The sequence below is a fragment of the Calliopsis andreniformis genome, chromosome 5, assembly GCF_051401765.1.
Source record: "Calliopsis andreniformis isolate RMS-2024a chromosome 5, iyCalAndr_principal, whole genome shotgun sequence".
NCBI lineage: Eukaryota > Metazoa > Arthropoda > Insecta > Hymenoptera > Andrenidae > Calliopsis > Calliopsis andreniformis.
In genome coordinates, this window is record NC_135066.1 from 13,541,605 (window position 1) to 13,568,397 (window position 26,793).

The following is a 26,793-nucleotide window of genomic DNA, read 5'->3' on the forward strand; positions in this document are numbered from 1 at the left end:
AGACCCCGAAAATAGCTTGTGGCGAACCGAAAAACGTCTCTAGCTCGCGTGGAATCGTTCTCGGTCGCTCAGAAGAAGCGGGTCCACGCCGGCAGTCAGGATCGCGATTACGAGGAAGCTACGAGGAAGTCGACGAGATCCCCCACCATCCCTCCCCGTGGTATTTCCCACTCGATTACAACGCTTCGATTATTTCCGTTCGCGCCGTGTACCGGCCCCGTCTCTCCGTCCTTGTCCGACGCGAAGGCTGCCGCGTCTCTGTGGTCCATTTGTCTCCGTTCGTCGAACGTCGGAACGCGTCGCGCATGCGCCGCGCCACGAGTCTCCCGCGGCGTGCCAGCACGCGGGAGTGGTGGGGGGCGGTGGCGGCAAGCTTCCAGCGGAGATCGCGGCTCGCGGCTCAGTCGCTCGCCAACTTCGAGGTCGGACGGGTTTGTTTAACGCGCGCTCCTCCCCGTGGCTTTCGAAGAATCGCGAGACGAATCGTGCCCGAGGTGAAAGGAAATCCGTTTCGTGTTCCGCGTCCTCCTCGAGTCCGTTTACTTGCTCCCTCGTCGAACCTCTATTAACCTCGTTTCGATAAGAGACAGAGAGAGAGAGAGAGAAAGAGAGACAAATGGAGAGGGGGTGATTCGAGTGGTGCTGACTGTGATACACTTAGCCGCGTAGAGATAGTACCGTGTGATATATACGCGTGCACACATCGATATTTCGGAGCCTCTGAACTTTCCTCGCATGGATACCGAAAGCTGATATCCCCGACGAGACACAGACGAAACTCTGAAACGTTCTTCGCACGCGAATATACGCTTCGGTGTGAGTAAAGGGGAATTTTTGATCGTCCGAGGATATTGTTACCAACGGTCCTGAGGGATGCACGAGTAAACTGGGTAACGAAGGTGCGCCGCCGACGGAAGATCGAGAAAGAAGAGAAGCAGGAAGAGGCGAGATACACGTGCGCGTGGTCGGTGTCTCGAAGATACCTGTGGATGCCAGACCAGAGCCGCGGCGACGTATTAGGGCGCGGATTTCTGCCCGATGACCGCCGAGGAGGCTCGCATCTACTCGCCAGCCGATCTCCGCCACTGATATTACGCCGCATCAGACGGTTTATCGGCCAGGCCGCGATCGAGGTAACGGTCTAGCTCTCTTCGCTTCCTTCATTCCTCTTCTTATCTGGACTGCCACATAGCACCGACTGTTCTTAGCTCCTCGAACGTCCGCGGTGACGGTCACCGAATGATTACGTCACGGGGAAAAATGGTCGATTAATTGGTTGGATATTTTGTCGGTATGTTTTTCCCTGGGAGGAGTCGCTGCTCTGCGGCGGTTGTTGATAAGTACAGCGTGGCACGGTAGGGGATTAGGAACGTAACTGAAATTGCTAGTTCGTAAGTTACGTTTATTTTGAATTAACGTCTCGGGAGTCGCCTGTACGGAGCGTTTCCGCGCTTGGAATGGCCAGCGAAACGGAAGTCGCGGTATATGTAAATACGCTCGAGGCAACTACTCGTGCAACCGTGTTCCTCATTCTTGCGACTTACCTGAGGAGTTTCAAGGATCGTTCGACCCCGAGGAGCTCGCGACGTGCTCGAGACTCGCGATCGCACGCAGTTTATCAGCGTCGACCGCGATCGAAATTTTGGCGCGCTGTAAACAAACCTCTCGCTTCGTCTGTTTCTCGTTTTTTTCCCATCCTTTTTCACGCCGTTCTTCCCTTTCCCAATTCTGCGGCACAATACCGCGGCGAGAGAAAAACTTCGGGTTCTATTCAGGTCGATGGATTTTAGTTTCGAGATTCTCGAAGCGTTTGGAATTTCGTAGAAGTAAAAATAATCGCGGAGCTTTTTCATTGTTAAATATTTGGGATAATAAAAGGGAAGATGTGGTTACACACATGGTAATAGAAATGTGTGGTTGGATAGGTAAATGATCTTTTTTTAAAATTAGATCAGCGACGAATTGCTGTTTTGAGAGTCAACAAAATAATTCTGTTTTATAGAAGGCTATTTAGTACGATTGAGCGTGGCGAACATTTTGCAGTTTCTTGTATTCAAATATTGACTTTCTTAAGTAGATAAAACTGTACACAATCAAAATACATAACTAACCAGTATTAAACAGAGAAACGTGACTGTTACTTTAAAAATATCTGTGAAAGATATAAACTAGAAATAATATCAATCGGTAAAAGAAACTTACATGTGGGAGTTTACGCAAGGGTTTACGTAATTTGGAAACTAGATTAAATAATCTCCGGAAAATAAAATAGCACTTATTGACTAAAAAACAAACGTTTAGAGTTTAGGAATATTATTTGCGTTGCTATTCGTGGTATCAAGTGCAGTATATTAGTAATCATAAAGATATTAATGCATTCACCAATTACTTATTTTATTATTAAACTCTAGAGTATTTAAAAAATAATTTTACACAAATTAGCGAACTTATTGCGCATGAAATCGACGTAAAAATGAAATTAAAATTACACTTTTGTATTACATATATTTGCACTGATAGGCTATCACAAAATTAGCAAGTGTATTCTACACGAGGAAACTATAAACGAAAATGAGTCATTTTTTATATACAGGACGTTCGAAAAAAAAGTATAACAAACTCTGTAAACACAATTGTTTATAATAAGTAACTATTTTCTTCTCTTCGTCAAACAAATGATTCGCTACATTTTAACTCCTCGATTTTGAATCACCCTGTAGCACAGGCAATCATTTCTGAACTTGGTATGCGCGAAAATTTCATTTGAATACAAGAAAATTGACTGAACTCTTTATATTTCTGCCCTCGACGTCAAATTGTTTACAAAAAATTTCCAGCAGTCTTACACCCCCACTTCTATTTTCTCTTGCGCTTGCACGCGCGCGCACACACGCACAATGCAGTGTCTAACGCGACAGCAAAGAGGGGCGGCTGTTGCTTACGCTCTTTGATCGTTATTCAGGAAGTTGCACGTTATCATTTACATAACACGTGAGCTCGAACAAAATCATGCATAATTCCTTCCTCCTTAACCGCGCTCGGCTGTGTTCCGCTTCTAGCGCGCGCGCGCGCGCGCGCTCGCTTTCCTTTTTTCCCACCCGTAGGAAAACAGAATTTTTCGTCGTCTTACGCCAGAGATATCCAGTAAACGCGCCCACGGACGCCCGTCAGTGCTCGTGGAGAGCTCGCGAGCATGCCCTCGAGGATCACAGGTCCCCACTCGGCGAGAGTGTTGTCCTTAGTGTCGTGTCTCTTGTGATTGTGAAGACCTTAGGTCTGTCACAGATGCAGGCACACATAGGATCGACGTACAAGCAGAGCAAGAAAATACAGCATTTTGTATTTTACATTTATTTTACGCTGCTGATTGTAGTGAGAGGTTAGGTTATACAGGGTGGCCCAGAAATGGTGGTACAAGGGGAAAGAGGATGATTTTGTATAAAATAAGTCGAAAATATAGAATAAAGCTTTTTGGTATCGAGCTTCGTTTTCGAGAAAATTGAGGTTGAATTGTGATCAGGTGCAAGCATACAGAAATACAGTTTTGGATGCTTGGGAGGTACTCTTGTATACTATGTATACATATACATACTATGTTTCAAAGTTGAAGTATAGAAGCTAACATTTTTTCTGTATTTTTTCAATCGTTACTTTTAGGGTGCAAACACATTACTGTCGAGTCACGTGAAATTTATTTACATGTTATTGTAAATCCATAGTGCCACCCAACGATTTTCCTTTATTTTAGATCTATTCTGCCATAATATGAAACAAATTTATCTTTAGTCTCAACATGAAAAGTAGCAATTTATTTCTATCACTGTCAGAAGAATTTCTTATTTTTTAAAAAAACTAACTTATAATTTTAGTATTAGAGAGTTTCTCCACAAAACAGAGTATTTTAGTTTATTTTTAAAATATGTAACTAGCAAATTTGTAATCACAAGTAAAATCCAACATGATATCTTCAATTATTATGATACAACAAATCGCATCTTCTCAAATATAGCGTGTTAAACGTAGAATCGCACGTTCACACTATTTTAACAATTCCCCACTCCGCTCTCAACGTCAGTTGACCTTGAACGAGCTCACAAGTGCTTGAGGACATTTTCGAATACCCGAGTTGCCTCGGGGGTACTTGAGCATCCCTGGTCTCTGATTTGTCATCTGTGCTGAATGGATATTTTTTCTGCTCTCGAGATTGAGCACCTCTTGGCTGGAATTCGAAGAAAAGTTTAAACTTAGGCTAGTGAACTGTTTATGTTGCTACTTCTGCTGTATAAGAAAAGACTTTCTTAGTACATAAAATTTAGTGTAAAGGTCGCTAAGCAGCAACACATCTTCACTACAGTTTTGAATACGTCAGTGAATCTATTCACTTGTGTTGTGGCTTTGTTTATGTATTTTTGGGGGTTTTTAGATGCTATTGTTAATGAATAGTTTATACATAGGGAAAAGTATGACTAAAACAACGTGTTTCTAAGAATAACAAAGTTTGACTAGTGAGCTTGGCGAGGGTTTAGTCTTTCTGGAATTGATTATGTAGTATACATTATAAAGTAAACTGTCACCAGTATCTATTGCGAGACGTTACGTCATATTACACGTATGTATGTTGCACGAGTTCCTTATACACTTTCTTGAAGCCATTACACACTACGAACAGCTTAATGTGCATTCCACGACAAGCGCTGTAACACGTCGAAACGTGGTTGAAAAGTGAAATTCAGACTTACATTTGGCTCTAAAGGATACTCGAAACGTGGAATATTTGGTTTGGAAATGCACTTAAAGTGACGGAAACATTTCTTTTTCATTCTAAAATTTTTTAAATAAAATTTGTATTCTTCGTACAATCATAAACTAAAAGAAAGTATTTTCTGTTTCATCAGTTTCACTATAAAACACTAGTATTTGTATTCTTTAATACAGTAATTACAAATGTCAAAAATAGCTGTGATATGCTTGTTTTCTTAAAGGGGAGAAAGATATGTTACACAGTCGTCGCGTGCCTTTTTTATTTGGCAGCGTTAAGCTGCGTTTCTACATGGAAAATATACTTAAAGCACATTTTAAACGTCGACCATTTGTCTTCTTTTACAATTCAGAAACATGAAAATAGCGTCTTAGAAGAATTTACTATCCCATAACAGCAATGCAATTTTCTGGCTTTGCAAAAATATTTTAAATTACAGTACTGACATATACAGGGTGACCCATTTAAAGTTTCACACATAATTAGCTCCTACACTATTACTCGTTTCAAAAAATATTTTAAATAAAACCCTGTTTCCTGGAAAACATCTTGATGGTCACAAATGTTCTCCAGGTGGGTGTTTTATTTAAAACATTTCTTGAAACTAGTTATAGCTTAAAAGATAATTATATACAAAACATTAAATAATTAATCTTGCATTTCAAAAGTTGCAGTTTATCTAAAATACTAAATACCTATAAAGCTCTAAGAAAAAGAAAAATACTTTACCATTCTTTCCTAATTATGTAATATTGTCAAATTATGTTGACTTTACTGGAACGGAGTTACCTCCATAATAAAACTAATAATAACAATATGTTAACTTCGAAGTTGAAAGGACTGGTTCCACAATAATCGAATTTTTCAGAGCGAATTGTGAATATGGTTATTCATCCCATTTTTCAAGCCAGCGATGGTGGAACTGAAAAGCCAGGAGGCAGGAGCTCGGCTGGAACGTTTTTGCGCTCATTTTCTATCGCAGTGAGGACGGCTGATAAGGAAGGGAGGTCGAAGGGGACGAATGGGGCGTAGACGGAAGAGGAAGTGGGTGGCTAGGGGTGGCGATGGGAGGGCGGGCGAAGAAAGCCTTTCGAAACATAATTCCGGCCGGAAGAGACGGGAACCCGGAAGTGAGGGAGGAAGCACTATGTCGACGGGGGTGGCGAGAGGGATGGAAAATTTTCCAGTGCCTCGAGGCAAGGCTCGATCGATCGTTAAGATCGCAGACGAGGTGTCGACTTGGAACCGCCAGCAAATTTCCTCCAGCTCCTTCTCTCATTATTCCCGTCTCCAGGTCTTTGCCTCGACTGTTCGCAGAAACTTTCCCGATCACTTTTACCGATTCTATTTCATTTTTCTAAAAGTCACGCTTTGCTTGGGGAGAATATTTTCGAGGATTCTCGTGAAATCGCGAATGCTCCTGAATTCTGGGGGAAGTTCTTTGTCCTTTTTGAAATAAGTTGTTGAAGTGGTAGTCTGGATTCTTTCGTAAAGTAGGTTATCTGTTTTGTGGGTCTGAAGTCGTAGGCTCTTTTTTTGTAGGATTCAGTTTTTGTTAATATTTTTTGGTACTGGGGAGAAAAGAATATCATCATTTCTGTTAGGTCTGTATTTAAAGAATTCTGATTGTGTGGCATTTATCAGCGTATTCTGTACATATTTCTTACATCTTATGCGCAGACTTATTCCAGACAGCTGAAAGGTTAAATGATCCTGTTCTCAGAACAAAGTTAAAACATTTCCTTTTCAATACAATAGAATTAAAAATTGCCACGAGTACATTGTATGAAGATGTCGAATGTCAAGGCACTTCTCCAATAATTAACATAATAATAATGAATAATTAACATCGACGTCGCGTCGTTCCCAGTGTGATTCTAGAAAATAATTATTTTTATCTACAAGACGTCTTATCTATCATTACACAGAAAGAAATAATTAAATCTAGACTTCTACGAAATTTTTTAGGAATGAGTTCAACGAACTCGAAGATGACTCGATATTCATTTTTAGAATTCCAGTCTAAAGAGTGAAATAAATACTGATTCCTCGTTATCACATTGAAACATTACGCAGCCGTAAATTAAAATGGAAATTTTCTAGTCTCCAGTGGATGACACGATAATTACTGCAATTAGCACCGATAAAACTTGATTTGTTCAATCGCTTCATCGAATACGCAGCAGTAGCTCATTAAAATAGCAAAACAATATCCTGCCACAGAAAATAGCAATCGAATTTGTGTTTAACTTTCCTGTTCGGTTTACATTATTATTCTACGTCACAAGTGATTTTCATTCGCTCACGTATAAAGGCAAAATTAGTAAAAATGTTTCTTTCGTATTTTTCAATTTTATTTAAATACATTATTGTCACGTTTTAGCTGATTTGTGTCCTTGTGAGCAAGCCAGCAATACAGGCGAGATACATAAAGGTATTTTGAGTCGGAGTCCAGCATTGTTAAGGAACATTTACAGACGAGTAAATAAGCTTGTCTTAAGATCAATTTTTCCTAGAACGTACGTTAAGCGAAGGAAACTGAATAGACGTGAATTTCTTAACGAGCAGCGTTTCAGAAACTGTTTTTCTCTCTTTCACTTCTCTCGTTCTCTGCAAAGAGGAGAACCGGTCTGCATCCGGACCGGAAGCGCGGACCTTGGACTTCTCTTTTTCTCTGTCTTCCTCTCCTTCTTCGAGGCGAACGAGGAGCACCTCAATTTGATCTTCTCTCATCCCGACTCCTCTCCTCTTGTCTCCCATTTCCTCCTCTTTCTCTGCTTCTCGGTAAACCGTCTACCGTGTAGGTAGTCTTTCTCGCTCGTTCGTCCGGTTAATTCCAAGACGGAGCAAAAGGAAGCAGACGGTTGCGATAGATGGCATCCGGTTCCCCTCTTTCGAGGAAAACTCGAAGAGGAAGTCGCGTTTAAAATACCTTCGACGCTCCATTGGCTTTTCCTACTTGCTAGAATTTTTGTTTCGGAAGCTTCGTTAAAAGTTCGCTGGAATATCTTTCGAGGAAGTCGTGAATTCGGCGCCAAGCAGGGTATTTCTTTTACTACATACTTCTTATACCTGCTTACTCGTTATAAGCTCGCGGCCTTATTGCAGCAACGAGCGTGAGGGAACAAGGAAAAAGCGCAGGAGTATTTAAAGCGTAATGTGCTGAACAATTCACAGAGCAGTATTTGAAAAATACGTGTAATACGAAAAAGATGTACTAAAATTTAAATTAATATCTCAAACTAAAATTATTCATACTTAATACTTAATACTAATAAACTATTAATGCTTGGTACTGAAAAAAATGACTTAAAATTTTCTTATTATTTTTTCTGTTTATATTTTTACCTGCAGACTCGGAAATCGATGATACGCTTTAAAAAAGGGTCACTGAATGTGGTAAAGCGAGTTCGAGGGGGGAGAGACGCGGAGAGGGGAGCCCGAGGAGTCTGGCATTCCTCAGCAGCGGGATAACTATTATTATGAATCGTATTCAGAGCAAGAGACGATGCCCTTCTTCTCTACTTGTACGTATGTACTTTCCTCCACCTCTATTTCCTCTTCCCCGTCCCTTTCTCCGTATCCCCCCTTCAGCCATCGAGGATCTTTTCATCCAGACCTCTTAATTTCTTCTCGCTACCGCGTTCAATGCACAGTGAAGCTTTGATTAACTGACTTTCAGATTATTTATAAACCTATTGATCGGGTTAATCGAGTTAGACGTTCGAGCAAGTTGCTCACTCTGGTGTTCAAGCGCTATTTATCGAAATTATGTGGTTCCGCTGTTTTAATAATTTAGCTAACAATTTTAAAAAATATATTACACATCTTTTCATTAATATTTTCGTGTATCAGGTAGTTGGAAACCCTGAATTGATTGATATTTTTAATTATTTAGTGTCGTTCAAAAGTGAGTCTCTGTACAGTAGCAATAAAATTGAGTAAAAGTCACTTAGGTGTAAATTACTTCTGGTAATTTTCTCAGCTAAATGATTAACAACTCGATGTGCACTTATATAAGATAAATATTTGATTTCTGAAAATAGGAAATACTAAACAAGAAGCAAGTCACTATTTTTCTTTATTTTATTATTTCGAGTACAATATTTTTGGAATCGTAGTAAATTTTTACAAAGAATTTATTAATAAAATCACCGACTTTATTTTCTCTAGTATACTTCTTTTAGTACACCCTGGTACAAATAGGGAAAACATATTTTTAGATACTCTACTCTTTTCGCAGACTTCCGTTAAAATTGTCGTTGCCAGAATTATCGCGCTTTCACGTAGGCATTTCGTTTGCAAACTCGTGAATTATTTTAGCGACAAGCAAATAAAACTCCTTCCATGTCTCTCCCGTGGTCGGGTTTTGGCGGCTCGATATTCCAGCAATAACGATCGACTCTGGCCGCTGGTATTATTGCGGTGCCTCCTCCATCTCGTATTTATAAACACAGACCTGTTAGCCGGTCGATAATCTGCGAAACTCTTCGGCTGTCCCGACGCAACTGTCCAATTACCAAGTCAAAACAACTCGCCCCGTTCGAGCCACGATTATTATCGTTAAGGAGCACGCGAAAAGCTGTTCAAAAAGTCGGGAGTCCGCGAATCTCGTGAGGAGACACGTTTTACCGACGGTCGATCATGCCAGAGTGCTGAGCTGACGAAAGGTGGAATATTGATCTATCGCTTATAGTTTCATCACACGATTTACTTCGAGAATCGCCTTAATACGATGAATTTAAAATAAGGCATATAATAAGTGGAGGGATAAGAAACATGAGACAGTAAATGATCTTCAAGCGTTCCTCGGCACAGCACTTGAGACTCCAGAGCTTTTTAGTCACGTGAGGGACAGTCACGTGACGGTCAATCACGTGACACAACCCTCATATAATACAAAGGTTATGTTACATAGTATGCAAGCTGAATAGCTGAAATAAAGAACAAACGAATGCCCGTTCAAAAGGCAAAATAATCTGTACCCGAGGAAGAGTTCTCTGAAGCGAGAGACGTCTTGGAAGAAAGGAACACCTTCGCAGAGTAAAGTGCATCTTCAGAGGATGGTTTTCAAGTTTACCGTGCCGCAGAAAGAAACCTTTTCTTCGGAGGGGGAGAGGGTGGACAAAGCGTCAGGGGTTAGGGAAAGCAGGGATAAGAGGATGAGGGTGGAGGGGACGAGACAAGAAGCGAGAGGGATGAGATGCTGGGAGGAGGAGTGAAAAGAGAAGAAAGATGCTGGTTCCCATGAGGAGGAACTGCTGCCGAGTGACGAGGGTGAAGCAGCCTTTTTATCGACTTCCGGTCGGCGTTAGTTGCACGCACGTGCATTCAAGGTCCCGATGCTCTCTTTGTGCCTCCGCAGAGATTCTCATCCACCCTCGGTATCTAGCTTCCTCTGTCCTTCTTCCCTCGAGTAACAGGTAGCCGTGCCTCTGGACGAGTAGGCACACATGTATTCGGTCGATAAAAAGCGTTTGAACGAAATTGTCAACAGGGATACATGTGGGCGCTATCTACCCTCGTCAGTTTCGCTTAATTATGCTTCTTCGAGGATCAGTTTTCATAAGCGTTATGCCACAGGGTTACGAAAGATAAGATTTCGTCCTTTTCAGTCCTTAGGGACCAGTAAAAGACCATTTACAATTGGTACATCACTCCCTTCTTTTAAAACTGAAAGCTTTTGTGGCGTTAGCGGGATTTTGTAATTCATACGCAAACTGCTGTGAAAACGTTAGTATTCCATCTTAGGTTAAACTATTTTTGCGATAATTCTGTACCTTAGTAGCCAACGTCACCCGACTACTTTTTTGTTACTTTTTAGGAGAGCTAAAAACCAAATGCAGTTGCTCATTTCTTAACATAGTATTTTAAGTGTCTGGTTTATACTATTAAATTTCCATCATTTATAACGTAACTTAACTAAATTCCCGTTACTCTAGTAAAATGAAGAGAAAGCAATACGATTCTGTAAAAAACTTAATTTTGAAAAAAAATGGACTTGGTTTAGCCTGGCTCTCAGATATAAAATTACCCACATATCTATTAGTAGAAATCACAAGATTCCTTAATTTTTTGCTTGTCATGGAGATAAACATAAAGCGTGATAAATAATCATGTAGGATATAAATAAAACGATTAAGTTGTAAGGAACGCTGGGAATAAGAAAAATTAGATAAAAATTGATGGGGTAATGTAACACTAAAAGTATGTTACGAAACAAAAAGTGGTATGTATGGTTTTTTGCGCAGAAATTAAGAGTATACTGTATTAAAAAGAGCAGAGAACACTAACCACGTGGGTCGGTTGCTCGGCTGATAAACTTCTGTTCTACGACGTGTCACTGACCCGCTCTTTTATTCCGTCTCTTTATCCACGCTCGTCGTCTTTCTCCTTTATCTTCCTAAACCGATGTTTCTTAGAATAGATTTTTGATAACTAAGTATTCTTAGTTACATATGTGTACATACCCATATAAGACGGCGAAATAATCGGATGAATCGATCATAAACGGTTTATCAATATTGCATAATTGCCACACATCTACGAGTCCATACATTTCCATATTTACGTAATTTGATGGAAACGAAGAGAAGCAACGCATCACAGATAGATAGAGGGGAAAAAAAGCGAAGATTTTAGGACGTGGGATCTACGTTATCGACACAAGGTTTTTTACGACTAGGAAACTGGGCCAGGATCATTCGACAGACAGAAAAATCACTACATTGAAAGTTGGGAATATTACTGTAACATTCTGCTCTTGAATTGCCACTGCAAGACATTACATTATTTAGGTAATGTAAGACGCACTGCATTATTTAGGTTAAAAAATAAGCTATACCCCATCCAAGTTAAGTAGGTGAACAATATGTTTGATATAAGATGCAGGGTGGTCAGTTTATCTGGGAACCCTCCGAGTGTTGGCAGCGCTTACAATGCTAACACAATTACAATAAATGTTGCCAACACTCGGACAGTTTCCAGATAAACTAATCACCCTGTATATTAAACGTCAGTAACGATTATACCGAACATCCACATGTGTATTTTTCACCAAGCTGCGAAAGGTTAGATTCAAGAAATCCACTCAATTCCTGCGAAGTTACGACACCACCGTCTTCGCATAAGTCGATTGGAGCCAATAAGAAAAGGTGTTACAGAACGTCTACCCATTGTTACCAACGAAAAAATTTAAATAAATTCACCATCGGATCAGTTCAGATTCCCACCTGAAAGAATCCCTGGAGCAAATTCGTTCTGTGTCAATCCAGCAAAAATCTACCTTACAGAATTTATATTTTAGAAAGAAACAAGGGCATTAAAAATAAGGCTTCAAGAAGGCACAAGTCCACAAAAAATACTATTGAAGCTGAGATCTTTAAACGCCAAAATCTCGAAAACAAGAACATGTGACTTGGGTAGTTTTGTTCTACAACCACAGAAATATAAATTAATTAATTCTACCACAGCTGACTCTACTACTAGTCATGCTCAACGAAACCACCAACACTGCCAGAGACCGATTTTGCACTTGATAGAAAGAGTACGCAGTATTCTGTGTCTCTGTCTATCCAGTGCAAAATCAGACACGCGCAGTGCTGCTGGTTTTCCTTCAGCATGGCTAAATATTACTAAAGTCGGCTATGGTTCTACATGTTCTGTTTAAGCCTGGGTTTACGATTGCTCAAATTGGCGATGCGTTTGTCTTCTTAAAGCAAAAGGCATTTTTTCGATCAGATGTCCTATTTACAGACGCTCGTCCACTTATCTGGCGATTCGCTGGCGGAGCGCAAAAAATTTCCACGCTTGCTCTTAAATTGCGATAACGACGGAAGGTTCACGCGTTAACCGTCGCTATCTAACCCCGACGAGGAAGGGTTGCAGGGAGGGCGACGGACGATTGGTCGTTCGTCGTCGGTCGTCGTTCGTCGTTTATTTGTTCGTTTGTGCTCCGCTACCGACTGCTATCTCCCTCCTTCGCATCTCATCTCCCTCTCTCTCTCTCTCTCTCTCTCTCTCCCCTCAGCATTTCTGCCAGTCTTTCTCTCTCCGCCAAAGGAACAAGAAAGCACTTCCTTGTGAGTTGAGCGAGAGCGTGACGTAAGCGGACGCGCAAGCGTCGGGTTCACCGACCAACTCAAGGTCGCGAAAACCTGGTTTTTCTTCTTTTCCACGAACACACCTTGCAAAATTAGTTTGATTTCTTTTTTATGTTGATTTTAGTTTCTAGGTTCAGCCTAGTGATTATATGTTTGATAAGCTGCTGAGTTCTCGGAGGTTATGAATATTCTTCGGAGACTGATAGGGTACTTTGAATATTTGATGGTAGCCATATGTTTTTAGGTAAGGAGTAGCTTGATTTTATTCAGGAAAATTTTTCTGAATAATTTTTTAATAATTGTGAAGTACATGTGAATCAGGTAATTTAGGAAATGTCAGCTCTGTAATGATATAATTTTCACTTTTGTTTGCATAAGTAGACATGCACCACTGTTAAAAGGTTAATGTAGTTCCGAAGATTTTTATCAACTAATTTGCACATGTGTGCAGGGTTTACCAGACATCGATGCATGATGGAACAGTTTGAATTAAATTTCTTAGACAGGTCTTGAAAATTCTTGTTACAGCTGGATTTTATTCACTTGTATAATACATACTTCTCAACGTGCACTTTTGTGATCGAAACCTTGTTTCGGAACTTTTTAATGTACCTGGCTCATGGTAATTACACGATTTATCTTCAATTTTAAGTATACATACAACAAGTTTCTTTAAAGAAGCAACATGTACATTAAAGAACATTAAAGAACTCTGTAATCAGAGTTGAAAGAATATATTGGTATAAAATAAAAATATGGTGAAATAGTCAGCTTACGAAATGCTCGTGGCATTAGGTTACCAGTTAAACAGGCATATAAAAATAATATCATTCTAATTTTCCTCCATTCCTACATATAGGTATACACTAATTGATTAATGATTCAGCATCCTTGAATATTAAAAAATTTTCCATTTTTATTTCTCCGCTCAAAACTTTACAGAATTTAAAAATACTACAGTACACGTTGATTGTTACAATGAAATATGTTTGCAAACATTAAACGAGTATTGGTTTTGATCGTTAACTAACTAAACACTTGGTTAAATATGTACTTCCAGCTTGTAAGCCTGAATGGATTTAGGAAAAAAACATCTCCGAGTTTCGCAGTCGTGTCTGAAGATAAGAAGCGACGTGAAAAAATTACATAATAACGGTTGCGTACACAGACAGAACCGTAAGAGCCAGAGACTTTCTCCGATCTTGGTGCAGCACTCTGTTTACCTCCTCTATAATTCACGATACGCTCCAACTCCATAATGATCTATCGCGCATGCGCTGTATAAGTAGACGATTACACAGATTCCCTCTTTACTTTGTGGGAGATCCTTTAAAACGAGTTTACGTAGGTTTAGATATTTGTAGATACTCTATACAGATGCATCTTGTAATAATTGTAACTAGTAAAATTCACACAGTAATTCTTGAAATATATAAATTAAATTTATTAATAAATACAATGTTCATTTCATGCGTGAATTTATAATAAATGTAATATAATACAAATAAATATGAAACGCGGAAAAAACATAGATTTAAAAATACTTTTATTAGCATTACAATAAAGCTCTCATTTTTTAATTTGACGTGAAGTAAAAAGATTTGTTTTAAATAAACACGTCAGCCTTGGAAGTAACTTAATTTACGTCACAGTGATTAGTTAATTTATAAGAATAGATAAATTTCTACACAAGGAGGCTATATTTGCCAGTAATAACATTTACTAAGGACACACTTTCCTTATCGTAACAGAATTGTCGGAAAACTTATCTTGGTGACGTCACTTGAGAGACAATAGTCGCGAAGGTCCATGTCTGTAACACGTTTTGTACACAGAAGCCAATTGATAAAGAAAGGAGACGTGCCTTGTGATCGATACTATGCTTCCGCTTGCGTTATTCCTTTTAATTAAAATTCTAATTTCCAGTAGCCGAAACAGGTTTTGTCTCATAACTCAAAAAAGAACGATCACGGATATGTTCATTCGTACGTCATGAAAACAAATTTGGGAGCGTTTCTTAAATAAAAAAATTCAATTACATAATCTATCTCCAAGTACTGTTAATTCAGAGATATCCAAGAGAAACTTCAATGATACAAAATTCCTCTAGCTTACCTGCAATATAAGATTGAATCACATTTTTAACCGATCTATTCAGAGAACAATAAAGCAATAAAACAGTACAAAGGGAAATATAGTAGTTAAGCCACGTTTACATTAAACAACTTTCGGTCAGGCTACCGAATTGAACATCCTGAAGTTGGTCAAAGTTGCCCGTGTAAACCCAATTCCAGCAAAGTTGAAACAACAATTCCGCTCGATTTTAGGTTCAACTCGGTAGCCAGACCAAAACTTGCCTAATCCAAACGTAGCTTAAATCACTTCCTTGTCGCTATCTTTCCGCGCCGACGTTGCAAAAGTGAAACATTGCTCAAAAAGGTTGCATAAAGAGAACCAAGAATCGACTCTGTCGCAAAAACTGGAACGCTGAAACTGCACAAAAAGTATCCGCTAGAAGGGCTCCTCTGAAGTTACCACGACAGACGAAATCGTAATTGTTCACTCTGCTTGGTGTCGTCAATTAGCAGCAGATCGTTGGAGCAGCGACGGTAGTACATAAATCGGTTCGTTATCAGCCGTATCCCTTATTATCGATGAATCAATAGCAGATTGCCTCACAACGAGGCTGAACGGACATTTGAAACCGCGTGAAAGATAAGAGAAGAGAGAAAGAGATAGGAAGCAGCCGAGTACCCGGAAGAAAAGAGAATTGACTCTTCCCTCTGCGATAAATCTTAAATCCTCCTCAAGGATCTTCCGCCTTCCAACTCTTTAGCCAGTATGAAAGCGCGCTTGACTCAAGTTTCATGCTTTTAGACCCCTCCTCTTCTGCCTTCTTCTTATTCTTCTCTGTAATTATCAGACTCGGTGTAATAAGCTCCTTTGCGTCGCTTTCGATCACTGTCGAGTACATATTATTACCTTTCTGTGGAAGAAAAGGATTCAGGATTTGTGGTGTAAACAGCGGCGACTGTGTCGAGATCGAGAGTGACAAATATTTATTGAATGTAAGTCAAAGAATTAATCGTAATTTGGGATGTTTTATCATTTTCATTTTGTTTTAATTGAGTTCTACTAGACTGATGAGAGAATTCAGTATTAGTCAAATTATATGATCACTCACTTTGGTATATTAATCGTAAATACTTTGTGTGTGAATTTCTGTGACTATTTCACATTACTTCTAAGCACTCTATTTTCTCAGTAATGGAGATAATGAAAGATAATTGGTTAGTTATATTAGAAATGGCTGATAATATTCTTTGTTTTTAGAAGCTTTAAAAAATTGTTTAGAAAGTATACAATTATTGCCATTAAGAACTATCAAGCTTATCTCTCTAGCATTAGTAAGTAATCTTATGTAAAAGCTAATAACAATTCACCTAAACGAATATCCGCAAGTTTTTCAGAAACTCGTTTTGTTATTATTTATCGCTTCTTTTTTTTTTTAAATTTATATTGGATTTATTTACTCTTCTGAATAGTTATGTCACTATACATGTTAGAGTTATGGAGTTTCTTACTTACTCAGGTAATGAAATTTTATACTCTTATTGCTTACTTACGTAGACGGAAGGAAGTTTTTTTAACGTACGTTCGTTTGACTCATTATTTAACGAAGCTCCGCAGAACATTGACTGTACCTATTCAAACATCGAGATTCATAAACCTGTTTATTTGTTCAGTTTTGCCCGAGATGAAAAATTCTCTCGTGTGAATACTGTTTGCACGTATTTTTCACTATTTTATTCGAAGCTATTCTGTTGGATTACTCAGAAATAAATATACTTTTTTATTTCTCGATATACATTAAAAAATGTCCATTTTTACGAAGTGTATGAGAAGCTAATTTTCATTACTTTTATTAATCTTGTTACATCGTAGCTATAAACATCTTATCAAATACTGTGTATACATATTACATAATTTACCAAACAATTAGTTATCTATTATGGAACACTCGTTTCAAGTAGAGCATCAAGGTGTTTTAATGGAATTTATTAGTATCATTCAGTGTTATATTTCTACCTGACAGCAAAGACCCAAAAGTATAATGCAAACAAGTTTGCAAGTTTTTCAATCTACCGTAAATACCAAAAAAATTCTGGAAGTAAACGGCTCTCATGGTTAACAGACGATGATGTAGCATAAATTATACGCATTCCTAAATTAAAATTTGTTCATCAAATAACATATTCTACTTGTATCTACTTTTTAAAAAGAATATGTACTTAGAAAGCGTAGGTACATATGTGTAACAGATGTAGGATTAAATTTTGTGGCCTTTTAATCCACCTATGATATCTATAAGCAAATTTGATATTACATTTTTTTACATTTATTTATTTCTGAAGACACACCTAATATCGTTATTTCTCCAAAGAGTTTGCAACAGTAAACTGTAACTCACAAGCATGTTAATAATTCTAATAATACTAAAACTGTTGAACTTCCTGATACAGTAAAACTGTCAACTCGTTGAAAAATGGGGATCACTCTGGTATGCAATGGATCGCACAGATCGCGTGAGACAGTTAATGCCGATCAAATCGTGGCTTTGTCGAGTTACGTAAGATCACCTATGAATAAGGTATAACGAACCTCTGACATCAAGGAAAACGAAGATCAGGCGAGATGCTCGTTTTCCTCCTGTTTACGCTTAGATTTACATGTACGTTTGCTTATATCTCATTCTGATCTCTGCCCCCCCTGTCACTGGCTTTCCTTATCTCGCGTACATTTTGCGTTTCGTCCTTAATCGTTCTCTTGTCACATGTACAAGCAAGAGGTGTGTTTATCTGTGTATGTAATGACTTATCGGAAATAGCAGTTCAAATGTGAGAAGTATGAAAAATGCAGATCGTTTATACCTGCATACTTGAACTGATTAAACGGTATTCAATTCACTAAAATTGTTAATATTTTTGTTTGAAGATATGAGTAGGAATTAGAAATACTTAGGACTATTCAGATACTAGACATATTTAAACCCATGATAATTAAGTAATTACATAGTGGGAGTAATTATTAAAAAAGAATTTTAAATACAAACTTAATACTCTATTTACGAGAGACGTGAATCGGCATTTTGAATTTTTAGAATATTGGAGATGGGAAATGTGAATTGATTGGTTTTATTTTTTTAATAAAAACAAATTCATTGCATCGAATATTTACATTATTTTGTTGCATGTATATTTAACATATTTTTCAAATATATCGAAAAATATAATACCAAAAATATCTGTATCAGAGTATATCGTCAAGAATGTAGGTATTAACAAATTTTCATTGACGATTTTGAAAGTATTGATTTTGAACGATAATATCGACTGTCATGTTTCACATTTTCGTTCGAGAAAGTCAAGCCAGCTTTTGTGTGCGCATTATCGTGCACTCTACAGTGACTCGAAATTGATTTGTAACACGGAGATAGGAATCGACGAAAACACATCGGAGAGGATTGTAAACGTTCAGAATAATTGCTGGAAGGCTTGAGAGGCAGTTTTTGCTGGAGGAGGATCATTCAAGCGATTTCTTGCGTCGAGCACGACTTCCGGCACGACTTCCTCCTTTCGTTGACTCGTCGCGACCTCCAAGCCGGAAATGTCCGTTTTGGATGATCGATCGATCGTATTTCGTTCAGCAAATTTCGTTCGAGTCTTCTTGCATTGACTTTTACTGCCTGGCTTCTGAGATGAAATCATGAATTCTTATCTAGCAGCGATAGCGTCATTCTATATTATTTTTTAATATTTTTTCTCAATTTTTTTATTATTTCGTTTAATTCTTTATTTAGGTTTTCAAATAATCAGCTATCGGTAAATTTTGTTACTATTAAATGCTTTGTTCGTTTTGTTAGTAGTGTCTGAGTAAATAAGGTACATTCTATTTAATTAAAATCGATGATTGTTTCCCCATTTTCTTTTTCATGCATATTTGAAATTCAGAAATTTTTGGATTTTAAAAACTGGAAAGATTCTGCTCAAATACACAGATATTTAATCTTGAGTTCTTAATTTTTGAATAGTGTACACTCTTTGTCAAATTACAAAGAAATATTTGTATATTTCGAGCACTTTGCATGCGAAATATAATATTCTAACATTTTCAAAAATTCAAGTTCACATCCTCATCAGTGGCAAATAAAGAATTGAAATAAGATTTTGATTTCGATTAAAGTGCACCCATATGGTTTTCTAATCAAACGAAGGGTTAAAATAAAAGATGTCTACGTCTTCAATTTTGTCGCTAGAAACAGAAACCACTCGAAATTTTGTGTAGAAATTTCTGAAATAATTAAGACAATATTAACAGCCAGGAATGAAGAAATTAAAACGAAGCTAATTAATACTCATAGCTCGACGCAAACAAACACGCTGTGTATTGGTTCTCCCGCAAGAAGCTGTCAGAGACTATAAAATATTGAAGTTCATCAACAGACGTGACGTTCATTCGCTGCGGTGATCTAAACATAGACAGATGATCGAGCAGGAAAGTTTCACATAAAACACCGTCTTCCGATTAACGTCAGTGGTCGAATTGTTTTAACATGGACAGTATCTATGAAAAAGACGGCTCTCGGAGGAGGAAAAAGACCGAGATGCCAGCATGCGAAGGTCGATGTGCCGTTGTCTCGGCACCAGGAAATCCTCGTTCGAGAAGCGCACCACGTGTACCAACGGAGTTAACACAGAAAGAGAGAGGAAATTATGAGTGGAAAAACATGGCAGAGGGAGAGGAGATACTGTACTGAAGACCTCGGCTGTGTTCCTCTTTCCAACTGATTTTGTTCAACTTTAATGTCGCTTGGAGTTCCTCTTGCGGAGCTATCAGTTACTGTCCAGCGGTTCTTTGCTCCTCCCCAGACAATATCTGTTCAATTTTCCTCTTTCCTTTTTTTTCGAATCACGATCGTGCAACGTGGAAAAGAATAAAGGTGTTTTTCGCGTGAAAAACGTCTACGTACAGCTACTGCTAATACTGTTCAAGTTTCAATTGTGATATATTAAAATAGAGATGTCCATTGCATTATATTTAACTTGTTTCTGTATTTTTAGAGTATGATATAGGATTAGAATTTTTTAGTGTTGTCTTCCATTATTATTTTCGTTTACAAGAGCTGTATTTTGACACAGTTTTTAGAATTATTCTTTAGTGTTAGTAATTTATGGATTTTGGAAAATTCTTCTGATAGAAATATTGGTTTTCTCAAGGAAAGTAGAAATTGTTTTGCAAATATCTTATCATGTTTCAATTCATCACTTATTTACAGGGTCAGTATAAATTTGGGTTAAATATTTAATTTGAATTCAAATACTTATTTTCTGTAATATTTATGATTATAAAAACGTCGTTATGCATGTTGACATTTCGCCTATTTTACACAAGAATACTTTCCTGTTGACCAACTAAGTTTATTAAATACCACAGTTCAGAGGACTTCTGATAAAAATAGTTATCGAAAAACTTCACAGTCGTTTCTTTTTTTAAAGATTACATTTTGGTTATACTGGGAGGGAAAGAATGAAAAGAATGAAACGAGTCTGGAAGTCGATGAAAATATGTTATGCAAATCCGCGTTTCCTGCTGGCTTTCATTCTTTCATACCGCCACGATGGTCTATAGTCTATGCTAATAATCTTTCCTCTGTCGATGTGCTGCGTCGCGACGCGCTCGTTCAATTACAGTTGTCAAACATGTTCAGATACTACTTTTTCCATTATTTTTCTTCGATCTTAAATGTTAAACGACAATGGTGCTGTTGTTTCTGGATCTTGTAACAAGAAAAAGGAAGATGCTGGTAACAAGCAAAAAGGATTCGTTTTTCTAACTTGTATAGGTCAACAGTTACTTCAGTTACCTTTTAATAATTATTTAAATGAAATCCTTAAGATGCTTCTTTTACTAACAGTAGACAGTAATTGAAATAGGATAAGGCAGACTGGCAAACAAAAAAAGAGAAGTACAAATATAATTACACGATTGCGAAAAGAATGATTCTAGCAGTAAAACGTTAAAAGACTTAATGATTCTTTTTAATGCCAAGAATTTATATATCCTGAATTGTTCCACTAGGTTTTAGTTATCGAAATGTTGTTCTATTTTCATTTCCATTCGTTTGACTCGTTGACTGCTAAGTTAAATTTACTACAAATTATATTACAATGGAAGAGTTACTTAATAATTCTAGTTCAAATTTAATTAATTTTTTTATTAACTTTCGCTACGAGCACCTATTTTTAGGATAAGGAGATTTCAATTCAAATATATTACTGCTAGATATTTATAAAATAAATATGGTATTAATTGTTACATAAAAACGAGGTATGACACACATTATGAACTTTCATTATGAAGACAAATTTAGGATTGTGAGGTATTCCACATCAATAGTTCGAGGTTAATTAAGAACTATAATGTCCCTTTTCTTCTAGTAGCTATCACTATAATACAATTTATAACCCTATAAATCGATTTTATACACAATCACGTAAGAATTGTCACTCATACATTAATGACATATCAGTAGACTGCAGATTTTTATGCATTTATCAAAACTTAAAATGTGCAACAACTTGTAGAATGCACATAATATTCGAAAACATAGAACATGAAACATACAGGGTGATTAATTTAACTGGAAACCCTCTAATATAAATGTTATAACATTCTAAGTGCTTGCCAACATTCATTAGAGGGTTTCCAGTTGAAGTAATCACCCTGTAGAGTGCAAATTATAGAATTTCAAAAATAAAGCAAATTTGATTTAGGTTCTATTTCCTTACTTGTGTTTTTAAAAAATATGAAATACCATAAAAATCCAGTCTGCATAATAGTCAACATATCAAAAAGAATAAAAAGCCAATGAGTTTCCAACTTCCACTTAAAAATAAAGTCCTGGTTCTAGTTTGGCTTCGATCATCCCCATGTCAAGACCCTAGAAATTGAATTTTGCTTTTTTAATTCCAGAAAAGAGACGAGAGAAAGTGAGGCGTGTTATGAAATTGCTGCCAACGATTCAACTACCGCAATTACCGCCGGTTTCGGCCGGGGGTGGAATGACGGGGATGGACTCTCGGCTACCACCAGGCATATCTTTGCCCTTCAGCCCCACGGAGCTGCTCTGGCGATACGGTCCAGCCATGAACTTTCCGCCCACTCACCCCCCGCCCAGCCCTTTTCTTGACTTCAAGACTCACCTGCCAGCGAGTTTAGGTGAGTTCATATATAATTTCAATTACTTATGCATTACATCCGCTAATAACATCCGCCCAAGCGTACATACTGTACGTTCTGTTTAACACGTCGACAGCTACGCTAGTTTCCCACGTCCTTCGCTCTTTCGTTTGTGCAAATGCAACACATTCTCAGAAATAAGAATAATTTAAGACGTTTACTCAATAATCAGTAACTATTAGCTATTACACGTGTTTTAAGAAAGCAATGCATACAAGCTCGACGTGTTTAAATAGATAACGGTGAACGTGTGTTGATAGAAGCTTCGAAACGAGTCTCAGAAATCTCCAAGTAATTTTCGTACATTGACTAAATATGGTATATTAAAGGAAACGCTGTGATAGAAATCTTCGGTTAATTGTTCAGTTGAGGTGCAATATTATTAGAAAAGATTCTTTTTCACGAACAGAAATGTTACGGCTGGAAGTTCATTCATTGCCGAAAGTTGTAACACGTTCCAATTGCGCTCGAGCTCTCGCACGACGAAGGCTCTGAAGCACGCGAATATCGGCCATGATCGCAGGAAGTCGAAGTCCTTGACTAGCAATGGCCAATGAATACAATGCAATCGAAGTAAATTAGGATGTGCCGCGGTCGGTAAACCGTTTGCCAGCGCTCGTTGAGACCGTTCACGGCTCCTCGCAACGTTGCACGAGGGAGGCGTGACCTGTTCAACGCAGAGAACGAAACGGACGAGGGCGAGGAGTAACGAGAAAACATCTGTTCCACAGCGTCCGACCCGCGGCTATGGTCCCGCGAGGACGTGGCGACGTTTCTGCGATGGGCCGAGCGGGAGTTCGACCTACCCCAATTCGACATGGACATGTTCCAAATGAACGGGAAGGCCCTTTGCCTGTTGACGAAGGCGGACCTGGGCGAGAGGTGTCCAGGCGCCGGCGACGTGTTGCACAACGTGCTCTCCATGCTTGCCAGGGACTTTAACCAGCTCCAAAGGTGCCTACCCAGTAGTCCAGTGACCCCCACGAGGCCCTCCGCGTACCCCCTAAGCCCCCACTCTCATCCACCGACTCCGACATGGACGGAGAACCCGTACACAGCGAACCTGGCCTCGTTAATGTCCGCGAATTCGGTGACGTTATCCCCCGCGCCGTCGGTCGACAGCCAGGCTGGCTCCCCAGGGCACACGGAGGGAACGCAGAGCCAAGTTTACAAGAGCGACTCGGATGAGGACAATCAGCAGGCAGCTACCGGAAGCCCACCAGCCACGCCGACCGCTCTCGCGGCCCAGAGGCTAAGCGAAGTTTGCGTCAAGGACCAGCCCAGCCCTACGCTAACGCAACCCATGATGCCTCTGACGCCTGGTGCCTTCAGGACGAACGCCGCCAACGCTGCTAGGGAGTTCTTCCCTAGCGACTCGCCGGAGCCCAATACGAGTAAGTAGGTTTGGACTGGGGAAAGATGGGAAGAAGTTTGGTGGGAGGAATGGTGCTCTGATTAGTCATAACATCTGTGGTTGTAAGGCAATATGGTTTAAGTCACATGGTTTTGTTTTCGAGATGTTGGCGTGTGAAGTTTTTAATTTCGATATTGTCTTGTGGACTTGTTTCTTTTTGAATCCTTGTTTTTAGGGGAAAGAATTCTTTTGGAATTCTTTCATCTTGATGAAAATGTAAATTCTGTATTTTAGATGTTAATCAGGTCTTTGACTCGAATTTTTAGAAGATGTGATATAAGTTGTTTTGTCTTGCAACCATAGATATGCTTTCCTCTTTTTGGTGCTTCTTTTCTTGAGAGGAATGGTGGTCTGATTGCTTCTAATATATTTTCCTCCTTCTAGTCCCCCTTTTCTTGAGAGAAATGTTGGTTTGAGTGGTCCTAATATATTCTCTTTTTGGTCCACCTTTTTTAAAAGTAATGTTGGTCTGATTGCTCCTAATATATTTTCCTCGTTCTAGTCCACCTTTTGAGAGAAATTTTAGTCTGATTGATCCTAACGTATTCTTCTTGTGGTCCACCCTTTCTTGACCTGAATTCACCAGCGTGTTCTCTTATTTCAATAACGAATTGCTTGCATAGGGGTGAGATTAGGGATTCAACACTAATTTGAAGGTAGAACGATATTCCTTTTGTTCATATACCACTGCTAGTTTAACTAGTTCTACGTGTAGTAGAAACATGTAGAATTCTGTTTCCTGTTTAAAATTCTGAAAGCGTAAGATACTTCCTTGCATTAAGATATCAAGTTTAAAGTCCGTATGTTGTAATACTGACTCCTGTATAGTGATTGCTAGCTGACGTCTGCACGTGCTACGGTTTCATACGTTTATAGTATCAAATAGTATAAAACGGGGGTAAATTCGAAAGGCAAATTGTAATTTTGGCAAATTTTCGTATTCACTTCAGGAAATATATTCCAAACTTTTTTAAGTAGATTTATTTTATCTATGCACCTTTACTACACCTCAAAAAAGGTAGGCTAAAAAGTAGTATATTTCATTTCCCTTCATTAAACCCTATAAGAGGGATCAAAGATTGGCTATAACAATAGTTTTACGTACAGAAGCATTTGCAATATGTGCCATGTGTCACAGACGTGCATACAGATAGGAACGTGGCTCTACGTGACTCATCGCTGTAGGTATATACATGCACACTTCTCCCCGTGCAGCACTCCATCTGCATGTGGTCCAGCTTGAAAGCGAAAACATGTTCGCGATCGCTATCTTTGAATCGTAACTACTAACTATTTTACTTTCATATTTATCGATAAAGTCATGTTGACTATAATGTCGTTTAACCCACCCACTTATATTCTTTCTACATTTTCCGCATTATAAAAACATGCAAATAGTGTTTTTCAAGAAAGCGAGTTTTATCAGTTTGCGCATACAAATTAAACATTCTATTTCTAACATGGTCTGACTTCTTAATATAGGAATGTATGAAGTGATTTGTCATCCCAGATTTAGTAAAGGTGAACTTAGGTGATTCCTCGAAATAGATCAGTAGTACCAACTTGACAAATAAAATCTAGAACATTTATTTTCACGTATAAAACAAAATTTAGTAGATACAAAAGTTTTTCAATATCTGTTCTAATTCGTCTAAGTCTGAATTGTTACTGTGAATTGTTGTTTTATGCTAGATAAAAAATATAGCATTGGTGCATTTATAGTAATTTTTGTGTTTTTCTTAATTGTAGATGGTAGACTTCTATGGGATTTCCTTCAGCAACTTCTGAATGACCCTTCGCAACGATATACACATTACATCGCGTGGAAAAGCAGGGAAACAGGTGTGTTCAAAATTGTCGATCCTCCTGGACTGGCCAGGCTCTGGGGCATCCAGAAGAATCATCTCTCCATGAACTACGATAAAATGAGCAGAGCTCTTCGATATTACTATCGCGTGAACATCCTACGGAAGGTTCAAGGAGAACGGCACTGTTACCAGTAAGTTTCAAAAATCGTATTCTATTCAATGATCTACTTAAATCTTCAAGTATATAAACTCTGTAATTTGAAAAAAAAAAGGAATTTCTAAATATAACCTAAGTATTTTTAAGAATACTTAGCAATTAAGTAATCTCTAAGTTTCATTTATCTCATTAAATACTCCTAAAAATATCTACCAAGGAGTGCATAAAAATACAAATATAACAATTCTATTCTTCGACTTTATTTATAATTTGACAAATAGTCACATACGTAAGTAGACACCGTAAGCCAAGCATAGACATTAATACTGTATCAAATCCGCTCAAAAGGAAAACATTCTCTTTGTGTCCAGGTTTCTGCGGAACCCAACAGAGCTGAAAAACATAAAGAACATATCTCTGCTGCGTCAGCAAATGCGGATAAAGTCAGAGCCGGAAGAAGAAGGAGGAAGTGGCGTCGAGCCGGAAATCGATATGCCAACGGACCTTTCGATGTCCAGCATGAGTCAACCAGCCGCTGATCAGCAGCAGCACCAGCAACAGCAACAACAGCAGCCATCGCAACAGCAACCTCTACCTCTGCACGACCCGCCCACCAAGTACAGAAGTCACGCGTACAATCTCGTCAAAACTAATCAGGAGTCAGAAGAGAGGAAGTGACGCGAGACATAGTACTGATTCGACCGCGCGTTTCCAACGCAGCCAGCGTCGACGGGTTCTTCACCGCAAGGCGTCCTTGCTATTTGATTATAGCCAGACGCATTTCTGGAAACCATACTCGAAGAGGTTCTGGTGTACGCTTGAAAGAAGGAAATCCCCAGACAGTTTCTTCCAAGATTTGCTTTCAACGAGCCCCTAGGAATATTTCTAGGGGAACTGCGGGGCAATGGTATTCGACACTGCTGGGTCGAACGAGACACGATATTAAGAAATAAATCTATGGAATAGGTTTCCATGAATCACGTTTTCGAGAGAACGAGAAAAGACTGATGACGAGTACATTCTGGAAGTTACAGATCAACCCATGCAACTGACGAGGAAGTAGATTCGAAATGGACGAAGATCTGTTTTGTCTTCGTCAATGATCGATCGGCGCGTTGAATCGAAGGATTCTCTGGTCGATGATATTCTTTCATTGTCAGTCACGCTTGTCGACTTTCGCCTCGACGTTGATTTCGCAACTTTCGACGACGTCCAATTTTCTATCGATTTCGAATCGGCTCGATTGGATCGAG

General features: G+C 38.7%; 1 protein-coding gene across 1 annotated transcript; it reads left to right on the forward strand.

Annotated features, from left to right (window-relative positions):
* The first annotated feature begins 1,000 nt into the window (after window positions 1-1,000).
* Aop (ETS variant transcription factor anterior open) lies at window positions 1,001-26,336 on the forward strand. The gene is made up of 5 exons (XM_076378285.1): window positions 1,001-1,133; window positions 21,895-22,140; window positions 22,893-23,555; window positions 25,325-25,574; window positions 25,912-26,336. The coding sequence occupies exons 2-5, from the start codon at window positions 21,924-21,926 to the stop codon at window positions 26,216-26,218; spliced, it is 1,437 nt and encodes a 478-aa protein (XP_076234400.1). The 5' UTR covers window positions 1,001-1,133; window positions 21,895-21,923; the 3' UTR covers window positions 26,219-26,336.
* Window positions 26,337-26,793: the final 457 nt, after the last annotated feature.